Genomic DNA, 14,846 nt, shown 5'->3' on the forward strand with positions numbered 1-14,846 from the left:
GGGCTTCTGTTTAGAGTGCTGAAAAAATGAATTGTTTTAGAAAATTTTAAAAGTGTAGAGTAAGAGATCTTTGTCAAGCAAAATTCATTAGTTTTAGTAGTAAAGAAGACAGACCCTGTCATTTATGAGCTGAATTTGCTTATTTTCTTCTTTTAATATAAAATACTTAATGTGCTGAAACTGCTTTTCAACACTTTTCTGTTGCTCCTGCTTTGGTAGCACATTCTGTGATGCTTATGTTGTTGTGGTCTCCTGAGAGACTTGCAGAGATTTTTATTAGAATCAGAATAGATACCTGTCCAAGCACTGTAATGAAAGTATTCTATATTACATTCATTTCTAGGGGTTTTATTTCAGTTGCATTCTTGAGCACACTGATTAAACAATATAAATCCATAATTTTCAGGTATTTCTCTTTACATGCACAATGTATGCAGGATCAGAGCTCATAATGTGTCACTATTACAGAATATGTGTTTCCTTAAAAGTAATTTGACAGTAAATTCTAAGAAAGCCTAAATTCTAAGACAGTAATTGTTGTTTATACTCTTTATATTCACTGTTGCATTTAAGATGTTCACAGGTGAATATGAAACTATTTGTTACTCTGAAAGCTCTCACAAGCAGAGATTGAAAGCTTTAAGCAGGTTCCTTCCTTTTGCTGCTGTAACACCCTGCTTGTTCTAATGTTTCCCCCTCACTGCAGTAGCACTCAACCACATTTTAATAATTGCAACAAAAGCTGTTGAGAGTAAACTGGATTTTATGAGCCAAAGCCTTTCCCAGTACTGGTATCATCTGCTCCCAGCACACATTCCCGCAGCCTTGCTCCTCCCTTCACTTGTGGCCATGCTGTGAAATGGATCAAGAACAACCTAAAAAAACAGGGATTTTATTTCTTTAGGGCAGGTACATTTCTTAATGCATCTCTCAGTGCAAATACAGAACTGAAAATGTCTTGTGGGTAAGCAGGGGCTGCTACAAGGGATTGAGCTAAGGGAAGGACAGCCAGGGTAGGAGGAGGAGCAGGCAGCACTGTAGGAGCAGACCTAGCTCAGAGATTTTTTATCAGTTAAATTCCTGAAAGGAATGTGGACTTTGCAGTCTTGACTTAGGGGACATTTTGGGGTAGGTTGATGGCACTTTGATTCACACAGTTCACCTGCCTTCACCAGCAGTGTTATACCTTTATTTGCTTTATATCAGAGCAGGTGTTTGCCAAGAATTAGAAATACCAACATTAAAAATTATGATAATGACCATAAAAGAAACTGTTCCCTTTAGAATACAGCTTCTCCTTTCCCCTAAGTCAAAAGGTTAATGTAAGCACAGATTGAAATCAAGATATCTTGTAGAAATGTTATTGATATTAGTGTCCCTGAGGTACTGAAAGTAATGCCATTAATATTCCAGGGAATGACACCAAATATAGAATATTCAATATATGAATATTATTAATTGCTTTGGTGCTCAGGTGAGTTCAGGTTTATCTGAGGTGGCTCTGAATTCACATTCTCTGAAGTGCTCTGTCACATCCAGGATTGCTGGTCAGAAATATGGCAGCACTGGCCCTTGCAACCTTTCAGTGCTTCTGTTTCAGAATAAAAACCAGATCTTTTCTTCTCCTGGATCCAAAACAAGTATAATCATTGTCAAAATGTTGCTCTTACAGGAAAGTAGAATTTATTTCTCTTTTATCCGAGTATAAAATTAAATAAATTGATCAGCAGTGTGTAATCTATTTGGACTTGTGTGTTATTTTTCTCTTAGGGGTGAGACTAGTCTGGGGTGCTGAGAAATGACCCAGTAAAATAATTCATAGTCAACTCAGATTTGTTGACCAGCTGATGATTTGAGAGTTGGTGTGGTATATTGGGATATTACTGGAAGTAGAAATGAGATTATTCTGCAAATCAGACATAGTTTATGAAGTAAACAGGAGATTATTTCAGTTACTTTTTAGAATTAGAAGCAAATACATTCTCCTTTGCAAGAAAAATGTAATCCTGTTGTTCTTGCCTTTATGCTTCATATTAGAGTATTGGACAATTTCATGATCATATGTTTTATCAGTATAAAGTCAGTTTTAAGCCAAAGCCCCCAGAAAAATGAAATATCTTTTCCATTATTAGATTCACTGACATTTTTATAAATGCTCTAGAGATACGCTGCAGTGATATCCAGATACATTTTTCATTTATTTTGCTGAAAAGTTATTGCAGGGCTTCAGAAAAGAGAAGAACATACCAGAACTATGCTCCATATTATGCATAATGTAGAAAATTGCCAAGCTTTTATAAAATATGTTTATCATTTCTTAATGTGATTTATTTGCCTTGTGTTTAGACTATTGCATGGTAAAGTTTATTTTGTGCATATACTTTTTATTTTACTAATATATTACAAGCCATATCTCAATGACCCCTGTACATTTTTCATGCTGTCTTACTCCCAATGGCCTCTGTGCATGTAAGTAACCTGTCAAGTGACAATGCCTCTTTATTTGCTTCTTACTGTTTCCTTTCAAGAACTCCTTTTCTTTTATCAGCTAGTAACACAGAAGCATTGAAGTTCAGTCTTTAAGTGTGCCCTGTATTCCTCCTATCTTTGTATATTAAGAAATGAATCCTTTTTCTTTTGCATCTGAGAACCCCACAATCATTAGTTAAATCCATGTAGACTGAGACACATTTTCTCCATGCTACTACTTTGTGATGAAGGCGTTAATATGTGTCATTTCTGGTGTTTGTTCCTGTTGTTTGTATCTAACATAACGTGGTTTTGTTCAAGAAGAAAATGAAGGATTGATTTCTTTTTTAATTATTATTTTTCAATGGAAAAAGACACTTGCAGGCTTAGGTGGTTAGCATGGTAAAGCTGTTTAGTGTGTTGTAGATCGTTATTATGAAATGAATTATTGATTTGTTTAAATAATGTGAAGTTGCAAAAAGGACAAGAGTAATAATTCCATTGTGGAATGAAAGAAAAATATTACTAAATTCTTGCTTGTAGTATTTGGGGAAAGGTTGAAAGAGATTCTCCTTTAGGATGAAATTCAAAATGCTTCAAATGGACCAGGAAGTTTTCATATCTGTATCTTTTCAAGGCTTTAAAGACTTGGGTGTGTCAATTGGCTGATTTGTAGCTTCACCAAATTGAAGCCATTGGACTTTCTCAGGTGAAAAGACTGCCATCAAATTGAAAAACTGAGAGATACCCACACTCATCCTAAAAGATGGATTGGATATGGCTGAGGTGGATACAACACTTAAGCCTTGGAAACGCTCAGAGGGAGATTCCATAGTTTGGATGGAGTCTCTCCTGACTCCTTTTCATAGCATGCAGAAATACAGAACTGAAAACTCTTGTTTGTTATTCAGCTCCACAATTGCTGGTTGCTGCAATCTTTACAAATATAAATAACTGCCTCTTGCCTGCTTCTGTCATTAGAATTCAGCAGGAGTTACCAGAGATGATGTGTTGCTGGGCACAGGAGGAATAAGCTGTTATTAATGAACAAAACTTGATTTGTCAATCACTATATTTATTCCCTGGCAATTGACAACAGATTGATAGGCATGCTGGAATTCATCCAATTTCAACTGCAGTTGAAATGATATCTGAAATAATACTTTTACAATTTTTCCCTAAATATGGTGGAGGTTCTTTTCTGTAATGCCATCACTTTTCATTAGAATTCTTCATTCTGTCACAAGTTTTAAAAGCATGTCAGTTTAATTAGCACGTGTGTTTAAAGAGAACTCTAATTACAAGTAAGTGGTGTGGTTTGAAAGAATAAATACCACAAAGTATTAACACTGTGCATTTCTCATAGATCTTGTTAAAACATTATGATGAAAGTATCCCTATCTTCAGTGTAAATAGATGTTCTCATATTGTATTCATGTTGGTCGCTGTCCACAAATTTTTCTTTAGTATTGCTATTTCTCAGGAATGCAAACGTGAATGGCATGCTGTTCTAGCTGATTTTTGTGGTCTGCTGAACACTGCATGAAAGGACATGCAAACTTTGCTGAGCATCTCAGTAGCTTTGTTACTGCTCTTAACAGTTTCCTAAATGAACACTTGTTAAAATTGCATAAGGAATGAATGGTTCTATTTTCCATAACATGTTACTTTGTATTATAAATTTTAATCTTGATAAAACTATAATTTGTAGCAGAATTAGTTGTCACCCTTCATATGCCTTTTTTTTCTTATCCTTTGGGGCTTTCTTTTGTGTTTTAGTGTTTGATCAATTAGATCTCGTCACATATGAAGAAGTAGTAAAGCTGCCAGCATTCAAAAGGAAAACACTAGTCCTACTAGGTAATTTTCAGTTACTTTTCTGAACATAGCATCATAGCTTTGAAGCCCTTCTGGTGGAATATTTCTAAATGATTTTTTTGTGTTGTGGCTCAGGTGCCCACGGTGTGGGAAGAAGACACATAAAAAATACGCTCATCACAAAACACCCAGACAGATTTGCTTACCCCATTCCTCGTAAGTAGCAGGGCTCAATGTGCTGCAGAATTGTTTGTGTCCTCCTTGGCAACACCCTCCTGCTTCTACTGCCTGTGTTCAGCTCAGCTGAGACAAATCCTGCCTTGAAGGTGGGATCTGTGTAGGACTGGGGCTGGTTCTTTTGCTTTTGCAAAGGGCAGGGTGAAAACACCATTTTTGCATCAAATGTTCGTTACTATTCATAAAACTTCTTGTTAGACCTACTTCTCTCTACCCAAATGTTTGTTAATTTAGAATGAAGGATAAAAGTTTTCCCATTTTTAACTGTGTATAATTCTCATGAGAAGAAATATGAGCTGAATTTAGGGGGACTCTGTAGTGTTTTAATTACTTCACACAGCCATATCTTAAGGACTGGTATTGCACTAAAATAGTTTCAGGTTTCCAGAAAACACAATTATTTCACTGCTTGCCAGTGGGTTGTTATGAAAACCACAGAGGTGTTTTCTCTATGAATTCCCTGCAGGAACTGCAGATCCCATTACGTGGTCTCTTGGAGATGCGTCCTTTTTCCCCAAGCTGAGCACGCCAAAACAAGAGCATCCAGCCCCTACCTGTCCACTCTATTTCAGACTGACCTCAGAAATGCCATACATGGCTCACAAGTGACACTCATTTAATTTTCTTCACAGAAAGTAGTGATTTTATCTGCAGATGCTTTTAAAATGGACTCACCTATACCATGGTGAGCATGCCTTAGGTTGCCTGGATTAGATTCCTGCTCTGTGGTTCCTGCCCTGAAATTGTTTCACTGATTTTATAATATAAAAAGATGCATTTTCTGCACTCCTTTACAAAACCATGGTGTAGTAGGTGGCTTTTGAGATGGGCCTTAAATTGGGTGAGGAGTTTAGAAGAATGCTTTATGAAGGAATTACCTGCATACTGAAAACCAGATCAAAAATATCAGGTCAGGCACAATGGCAGTTAGTTGTAAAGATTAGTAGACCATACTTCTCTTACCACATAAGTCTCCATTTTACATAAGTCTGTAGAAGCAATATTCAAGAAGTAGTTATTCCTAAGTACCTTTTACCTCTCTTGACCACAGGTAATCAGGTTTTTTAACAGTTTTTTAGATTTATGCTTTTCACACTCATAAGAACCTCATAAAAATTTTTAAAAAGGAGAAAGCAGAAATGTTTTTGTGACAGAAGGGGATTTAGGAGAAATATGAGTATCTTAGGTTCAGTAGACCCTGGGGACTCTTCTGCTGCCTTTTCCAACACATGTCCCTCAAACTCCTGCTTTTCCCAGTGCCTGTCATTCTGACTGCCTCATACTTCATTGCTCTGTGTGTGATCTGACAGGTTATCATTCAGTGAATAAGTATTGATAAACAAACAGAAAAAAGAAGCCACATATAACCTTAATATTGCTTCTATACTAAAATATTTTATATTTTCAGACACAACCAGACCTCCAAAGAAAGATGAAGAAAATGGCAAAAATTACTACTTTGTATCACATGACCAAATGATGCAGGATATATCAAACAATGAATATTTGGAATATGGCAGCCATGAGGATGCAATGTATGGGACAAAACTGGAAACAATACGAAAGATCCATGAGCAGGGACTAATTGCAATACTTGATGTAGAACCTCAGGTAACTAGTTAGACGTGTATAAAAATGGGACTCATCACAAATCCTTCAACCTTGTTTCATTGAAATGTTTTTATTGATTGCACACTAGGTAAGTGCTGCATAAAGTGATGTGAAACAAAAGTCCTTGAACCACCAGGATATCAATCTGTTGAATTCTGGTAATCATATGGTTAGAAGAACACAGAGGAGAAAGAAAAATCAGGCTCTCAAGAAACCCTAATAGTTTATTTATTCATTGTAGCAAATCTGTTGAAAATTCTGGTACATTTCCTTTGAAACATCTGTGTAGTCATTACTTTCAATTCACAGGGATCTGTTTATATGTTTTATTAAATGAAACAACATGAATATAGACAATTGTGATGTTCATATTATTCTAGCAGATGGAAGGAAATGGGAGGAAGGACAAAATTGTGACCAGGGTTATCTACTTAAATTTGCTGACTTATTTCTTCTTTGTGAATGGATTTAGGAAGTTCAAATTTTTCTAAGAATTTCACAACAGAAATAAGATACCTGACTGAAATTATTTAAGAGAGTTCAGAGTATGATGGTGTGGTGGTGTTCTTAGAAATAAAATCCCACATTTAACAGCATTCAGGGAGAGCAGCATTTATAATGAGTTCAAATGGAGCCGCTGTTAACAGCAAACTCTCTTGATAAACTTTTTCAATATGCATAATTCAAGAGCTGTACAATTCTCAGAAGAGATTTTAATCTTTGTTGGAATATATTTACATTTGGTAACAGCTGCCTTTGCCACATTTCCTCCAGCTCATGTCCAGCAAGCCACTTTGCTAACCAGCTTCCTCATTCATCCATCTCAGCTCACTGAGGCCAACCTGTTTGTGGATTTATTCCTGGTTCTCTTACACCCCTTGCCTGTTCTCCCTTGGGCACTCTTATGGATTTTCTTGCATTTCACTTATGGGGTTTGTCTCTTGTTTGGAGCAGGCTGGCAGAGGTGATTCCTGTTGGTGGTAGCAGAGATGAAAACCTTTTAGCTCAAGCAGAGGGTGGATTATGGGGATTTTGTTTTGTTGATTTCTTTAAAAAGAAAAAGCTCTGGAGAAGACAAAAAATCAAAAGAGCAAACCCAGAGTGACCTTTAGCAGTCTGACTTAATCTTGTCCATCCCTTTGGGTTCAGCTGAGGTGTTTAACCCACTGTCCTGCACTTCAGTCCAGCCCAGGTCTGTGACAGAGTGTCACACATGGCAGCTCTGTGTCACTCAGTTCATTAAGGCAACTCTTTAAAGAGAACTTTTCTCTTTTGCACAGATTTGGTTCAGGAGATTGGAGCTGTATTTATTCCATTTAGTGCTATGCTCAATTTTTAGATACTTCAAACTGCTCACATCACATTTTCATTAAAAAAATAATAGTTTTATAATAAAATTCATACTCTAATCAATATTCTAAAATACAGATGGCTATTTTCCTTATTTATGGCATAACTGAATTTTTTTACATGGTATTTCATCAGTCAATTTAAATGTAAACAGAATCCCACATTCTTTGAGAGTGTATGGGGAGGGGCACTCTGAAAATGCTAAAGCTTTTACTGACTCATAAACTCACTTTATTTAAGGATAGGTGCATGTCTTGACCACCAAAAATATAAAATAATAGAAAAAGTTAGGTGTCTGTATTACTAAGGTCTTGACTCCAATTCAGTTAAAACAAATCCAGCATTGGTAGATCATGAATTTGTCTCTTTTGCTTGTGTGACTAAACTTACTTCACATTGATTGTTGGAAATTTCCTCTAAAGTATCTGATTTTTTTTCCCCTAGGCATTGAAGGTCCTGAGAACTGCAGAGTTTGCTCCTTTTGTTGTTTTTATTGCTGCACCTACGATTACCCCAGGCATTAATGAGGTATGGCACGTTGCAATCTGATTTCCTGGCAGAGACAGAATTAAGGATGAGGTTCAAATGTGCAAATCAGACTCTCAATTGTTTCCTTGTCTGTAAATGAAGAAGCAGAAAAATAATTGAATAACAGCTTTATTAAGCTGATTGACATACATTTATTGTTTATGAACCAATAATTCAAAATGTGGACTTCAAGAGGAAGGATCCAGTGCTGTATGCTAAAAGTACATATTCTTAGAAGTACATTTCTTATATTTCATTCCCTGCTCCAGCTCAAAGATCCATTTCCAAATCATTGGCACAAATTACTCAATTGTCAGTTGCAATGCCAGCACTGATCCCACCTTTAGCTTTAGCATTTTCCCTGCGCAGCAAATAAGTATCAGAAATAGGCTTGTTCATTTTGACAGCTGTCCTCTGAGAACTGGACTCTTTGACCTCAGGAGTGATGCTAAATATTCATGGAGGTCCACATCATCCATTTCCTACTTAGTTTTAATAGGGTTTCTGCTCTTGCTGCTGATTTCAAGGATACCAAGCAATTCTGGATTTAGCTGACACTAACACAAACTCCATTTTCACAAACACCTTCCTTAAACCATGATATTAAAGTATTTAATCTTTTGGATTTGATCATGAATCTGTTCCATATATCCTAGATGTCTCCTTGATCATCAAAACACAAAGTCAGAAGCCATGTCACTACAGCAGGTTTCTATAGAAATTACAATATCACAAACATGAAGCTGTGACATCACTGCAGAGGCTTGCAGGAAAGGAAGGAGCCAGACTTGCACATTTAAATGCAAATAACCTGCATGATTATTCAAACCAAAAGTGGAAAGTGAAAAATTTTGGCCTCAAGCTGGAATTTTACTGACAGCTGAGGCATTCTGCTAGTTCACTGTGATGCTTTAGTGAGCTACTTCAGCTCTAAGTTGGAGTTTTGTTAATTTTTAAGCACCAGTGCTAGAACAAGCAGTGAAAGAGGGACAGGAGGGGGAAGATGGCTCTGTTCACTTTCACAGCATTATGTCATTTCACTGTGTCCTAGGGACCCCCACCCTAATGGTACAACCCAAGAGTGTAAAAACAAAGATCTCGCAGCACAGCACAGCTTGCCATGTTAGTGAAGTGACACTTCATGTAACTGCTGGTGTGATGCTGTGAATCAGTACAAGCTGGATAAAATACTAGAATTTTGTCATCTACACTGAATTTTCCTTTGTGTAAACAAATAGCATTGCATCCAGTACCCTGTAAAAAACACAAATGCTCAGGCTTGTTGCCTCCATACCTGCCTCAGCTCCCAGATAGTCTTTCCTTGGCCTCACTCATTTGCCAGTGGTACTTAAATTTTAATCTTCCAGTTAGGATGTAATACAGAGATACTTGGGACAGTTCATGTGAGGGAGAAGACATTTTCCCTCATACACTGGGAAGAGAACAGAAATGTGACTTTTATAGTAGTGGTGGGGAAGTACTTCATGCTAGTAGAAGTAAAATATTGTGTTTGTGCTGTAAAACCTGTTATAAGCTCCTGTGACAAAAGTCTCTGTGCCCACAGGCACATGAATTGCTAAGCCAAGGCCACACTTAAAAAATATGCTAATTTATTAATCAATTAAAGCTAAGGAAAGGGAGGGGCAGGCAATGGTAATAGCAACAGCCCTTACCCAAATACAGGATTCTATTTTCCAAGGTTTTCTGGGCAGATAAGCAGTGTGTCTGTGTGTAGGGCAGCAAACAAGGGTGAGGAGTGTGTGTTTCCTATTTCCCATTCATGCTTCCTTTTTGAAAGGTTCATTTGCATAATGAGTGTCCCTTTCTGTTGATCCTCTTGCCCTGCCTTGTTTTATTTTACTTGCACTTTTTGAGAACACTTCTGTAATAACTGTCCTTTTTTCCCCTCCCCATGTTTTCTTAAAATTCATCTTTGCTTTTCTTTTCATTTTCCTGCATTCGTACTAATTGTACATAGCTGCCAAAATGGTGCAGAAAACTGCCTGTAAGTACCAGCTAGGGGCTCACAAGGTAGTCCTGGTTATTGCAGTAGTTCTAGAATGTAGACATGCTTGTTCCCATTCAACATTACTTTTGCCATTGGAGTCAAAATTTAATATAATAATGACTTTGATATCTGCACTAGAATTATCTGCTAGCAAAAAGAGAGGCTATGGAGTAAAAATTCTCCTCTTCCAGATGTATATCTGAACTTTGTGGTAAAACCAGTGCAGAGGCTTAATCTAACAGTGTCTCTCTTGAGACACTTTATCCTGTCAAAGACCACACAAAATGTTTCAGTAATTGAGGCCCACGCATCAAGAGTCAGGAGACAAAATATTTCCTTTCCAGTGGATGTAGCAATGCACCCTGAGCAGAACTGCAAAGCACAAGACCAATGTAAATTATACAGGGAATCTTCCCAGAAGAAGCTTAAATCTGATGGTTGTTGTGGTAAAACAGAGGAGAGAGTGCATCAGAAAACCTTGGGGTGGTTCCTTTTTTCTCCAGCTGTTCTTACCTCCTTTGCCCCGACAGCAGCAAAGAGATCACAGGCTCCATTTGTTTGATGTAAACCTGATTGAGCCAAATTCTTCAGACTTTTAGCTGTGCTTCCTCCCTTCCTACAGCCAAAGAATAAAAGGAATTTTTCTTAGGAAGTGTGGAGCCCACCAGCTGTTTAAATTGTGAATTTCTTTCTATTGAAGCAAATCTGGCAAAGGCCTGATGGTGTTTACACATTGTCCACAGCCTTAGAAGGGAATATTAGTAATTTTTTGGGCTGGGCTTTGATTGCCACAAGTGGCAGCTGTTGTTCTATGGACTTTCAGGCCAAAAAAACCCAGCCCTCAGAGAGTGAAGGTGCCACTGGTGGCCTTTATGTACATGAGTATTTCATGGACAAAGCCATGTTTAACTCCTTTCAGCTGTGGTGGAAAAGGAGAGATTATGAAAGTGAATTGAATTAGGAAGAAGAAGTCTGATCCAGTAATGGACACACTGCAACTAGACCCACATAAAATTCCTGTTGCACAAGAGCTGAGGGAAGAAGGAAATGCAGATGTTGTGCTCCCAAATGTTAATTTCTGAAGTTGTGGCCATTCATTTGTCTGCAGCTCACTGAACATTTTGATAAATATCTTCTTTCTTGACACTATTGAGAGCACAACTGCTGAAGAATTTCCTTCTTGGAACATAAGCTGGGATGTTCAGTATGCAAAATTTAATTAAGACATTTTAGAGAAATTGAGAGGAACTTACTACAGCAAATTCTTTGATTACAGCTAGCTTCAAAGATGAATTTTGGTATTTAAGTCTTGCAGACTCAGAGAAAACAGCCAAGTCTGACATGTACAGATACTCTATCACAAGCACAGGTGAAAGTTAGTCCCAAAATGAAACAAAAATCAAGAGCTTTGATCTCTTTCCTTTTGCTGAGCTTAGGAAAGTTTGAACCTATTTGAAACTTATTGTAATGGCTTACCCCAAACTTACTACTGCCCATTAAAGTATATGAAAGAAGCAATGATTTATATTTCCAGCAGGCTGGGAAATTTAGATATTCCAAAATAAAGACCACTTTGATCCCAGTAAAGTTGGATCTAGGGGAAGCTAAGTCAGAAAAATCCTGAAATTTAATGAATTTATGAAAGACTTAGCTTTGTGGAACTGTGTGTGCAATGTAAAGTTTACCAGTTCACTTTTTTTAATATGAGAGAGCTGTAAGATTTTCAGATTTTCTTTGTCACTCACAATAGGATATATGCTGTAGTGAGAAAAGTCCATATCTGAAGGTAAAAGTAACATTGATGGGAAATATGAATAATAATTAAAAATCTGCTTAAGAACTTAAAAGTTCTGAGGCTTCCGGGGGCTTTTCAGGTACTGTTAGCCCTGTGTCATGGGATCAAAACTCTTTTCAAGGTGCACTATGATTTGGACAAGACAGACTATAAATACAAAATTAATCTTAGCTAGATATATTTAAAGCATTGAAAATAGTCTGCATGACAAGTTACTGACCTTCCTTTGTAGGTTAATTTAAGCAGGAAAGGTTTGATGCTCAGCTGGTACATATCGATGTCTCTTTTGGACTCTCTGAGAAGTTGGAAGTTCACCTAACTAGGGGTTTGGCTTAAAGACACTGGGCCATATGAAATAATCCACAAAAATATTTAATACTAGTGTTGATCCACATTATTCTCTATTTTAATAGCATAAATTAAATTTAGACACACTAGAATTTTCTACAGAAGTTCCAGGAGTTGCTGGTGCTGCATAATGGCCCATACAGGGAACATCCCTTGTACAGAAATGCATGTGAGGAGTGTTTGCCTGACTTGGAAGGAAATTTGTAATAATTTTCAAGTGAAGACAAGCACACCACACAGCCCCCTCCCCATCTGAGGCTGCAGCTTCAGGAGAGAAGCAGAACTGTAACTCTGGCAGAGAACTTCTCCTCCAGAAGTGGCTGGTTTCATTGCTGCAGGGAAGGAGAACTGTCTCAGAGCAGGTTGTTTCCTTGAGGGGACCTGAAAGCTCTTGTTCCACAGCTGCTTGCCACTGTAATTACAAATACTTGGGAAACTGAAACAGAAAAAAATAAAGGTGGGGGTCATCTTAACAGCTGGATAAAAATCTGTTTCCAGAGTAATTTCTAGTGACAAAGCTGTGGGCACTGTGTCTGTACTTCTGCAGCCTAAAACTCTGTTTAGCAAAGTGTATCCCAGCTGATTGATCAAGTAGAGTCAGCCTATGGATGCTGCAGAGCAGCAGGAGTCACTTTACACCAAATCCACCCCAAACCTGTGGGACAGGAATTGATTGCTTTCCTGTGCCTATTTCAAGGTTCCTGAAAACAGCAAATGGGTTTGTTGGCTTTTGGTTTTTTTTAATTCATAAGGCAATTTGCAGGAAGAGAATTCAAACTTAAAATTGCTACAGAGCCCTGGGAAGAAGCGTTTTGCATGCAGCTCCCTCAGGCAGGCAGACCTGGCTAAGGTCTCATGTCCAGGGTGCCTGGTTCATCTCCAGGATCTCCCACTGAGAGGGGCTGGAAATGCCCTGCTCTGAGACAGAAACCACAGAGCAGTGATGTGGAGTGAGAACTTCCTTATCAGTAAATTGTCATTAAAGGAAGCAGACCCAGAGGATTGGTGTGGAACAGAAAACATTACTAAAAGTGGGAACAGCTGATTCCTGACAGCCTGTCCCCCTCCTCCCATTTCTCTCACATTCTCACTGGGACATAGGCCCAATAGCTCTTACTTGAGCACCAGGTCTGATTTATTCACATGTGGTCTCCATTGCTGCTTTTCCAAGCTTCCATCCTCTACCTTGCTTTTTTAACTCTAGAGCTGTGTTTGTCTCCCAGTATGTCAATAACCGAGTGCTGTTTGAGTGTCAGCTTCCAGAGGGAGCTGTGCCCTTTCTCCCATGTGATTCCCATAGCTGTAGGTGGGAGAGCTAAAGCACCTCAACTCCCTGAGGCCTTTTTGCCCATTTCCTTCTCAGCTGAGGAGCTGTTGTGGGAGAGCACGAAAGAATCCAACATTTGTTTTCTCCCGTTTTCTCTCCCGGCCACCGCACAGGATGAATCCCTTCAGCGCCTGCAGAAGGAGTCCGAGATCTTACAGAGAACATATGCACACTACTTTGACCTAACAATTATCAACAATGAGATTGATGAAACCATCAGGCACCTGGAGGAAGCCATCGAGCTCGTGTGTACAGCCTCCCAGTGGGTCCCAGTCTCCTGGGTCTACTAGACCAGGAATGAGAGAATTGAGAAAGAAAAAAAATCTGTCATTACTGGGAACCACCTCATACATGGAAAACCTCTTCGTTATTGACCTTGTGTCAACAGGTCTTGGCCCCTAGAGACTACCTAGATGTAGTGTGACCTAAAATATAATTATTGTCATGTCCGAATAGATAGGAGGAGGGGGAAAAAAGATGAAACACTAATTTAAAGAGACAGTATCTTTTTTTTAATAATTTCTCCTAAACTTTAATAAAATGTATCTTTAAATATATGTACTATTCAGTCTTTTGGAATGTTATATTTTTGGAAATCATAGCTTTTTATTTCAAGGGCCCCTAAAAACTGCACAAAATAGATGCTGCTTTCTATAATCTATTTTAATAGTAATAATAATATGATTCTGTTACCTTAACTTGGGGGTGGAACACTACATTCTTTTTAGAGTCTGATTTTATGGATTGGAATACTTTGCTTTCCTTTATTTATTTGAAGTAATTAGTCTAGTGATTACAAAACAAATTCATACATTTTAAAGGCCTTTTTTTTCTTCCATGCTTTTTTTTTCTCTCCTAGGATAGTATTTTTAAGTACTTTTTTGTGTAACATCCAGATAATGTGATACTGTCTCTTTGAAGAACTCTGTAAAAGTTTTAGAAATTTGAAATTGGGTCTTGACTCTTAATGCATGTGGACAGTCGCAAGCGTTCATGCCGTTGGTGTATCTGTGTTGATAAAACCTGTAATCTACAGCAAAGTACATTCCGTTCATGGGAACACGTACCCAAGGGAATAAAGCAAAATATTATTCTGACTAAGTTGTAAACCTATGCACATCCCTTGCATTTTGGGCAACTTTCTAAAAAAAAAGAAAAAAAAAAGAAAAACTGATTTTTATTAATAATAATCATGTAGTGAAATGTGTTTGTAATTTCGTCTCAATTTAATTTGTTGTAAGGTGGGAGGGGGCAATTACTGGTTTCACCATTTCAGATCTGTGTTGTCTGAGAGTATTAACGTTTTAATTAAGTTCAAGCAAAGAAATGCTGATTTTTAATATGTATGTAATTGT

General features: G+C 37.8%; 1 protein-coding gene across 10 annotated transcripts in view; it reads left to right on the forward strand.

Moving 5' to 3' along the window:
• The window catches only part of CASK (calcium/calmodulin dependent serine protein kinase), a 185,738-nt gene extending 171,693 nt beyond the window's left edge, over positions 1 to 14,045 (forward strand). For 6 of the 10 annotated variants that reach the window (XM_030971396.1, XM_030971427.1, XM_030971445.1 and 3 more), the window contains 5 exons: positions 4,249 to 4,329; positions 4,423 to 4,503; positions 5,933 to 6,135; positions 7,930 to 8,013; positions 13,605 to 14,045. In XM_030971396.1, coding sequence (XP_030827256.1) covers positions 4,249 to 4,329; positions 4,423 to 4,503; positions 5,933 to 6,135; positions 7,930 to 8,013; positions 13,605 to 13,781 — 626 coding nt within the window. In that variant the 3' untranslated portion in view covers positions 13,782 to 14,045. The remainder of the gene's footprint in view (positions 1 to 4,248; positions 4,330 to 4,422; positions 4,504 to 5,932; positions 6,136 to 7,929; positions 8,014 to 13,604) is intronic. The other 4 variants (XM_030971405.1, XM_030971436.1, XM_030971453.1 and 1 more) reach the window with 1 other exon arrangement.
• Positions 14,046 to 14,846: the final 801 nt, after the last annotated feature.

The sequence above is a fragment of the Camarhynchus parvulus genome, chromosome 1 (genome assembly GCF_901933205.1).
Source record: "Camarhynchus parvulus chromosome 1, STF_HiC, whole genome shotgun sequence".
NCBI classification, from domain to species: domain Eukaryota; kingdom Metazoa; phylum Chordata; class Aves; order Passeriformes; family Thraupidae; genus Camarhynchus; species Camarhynchus parvulus.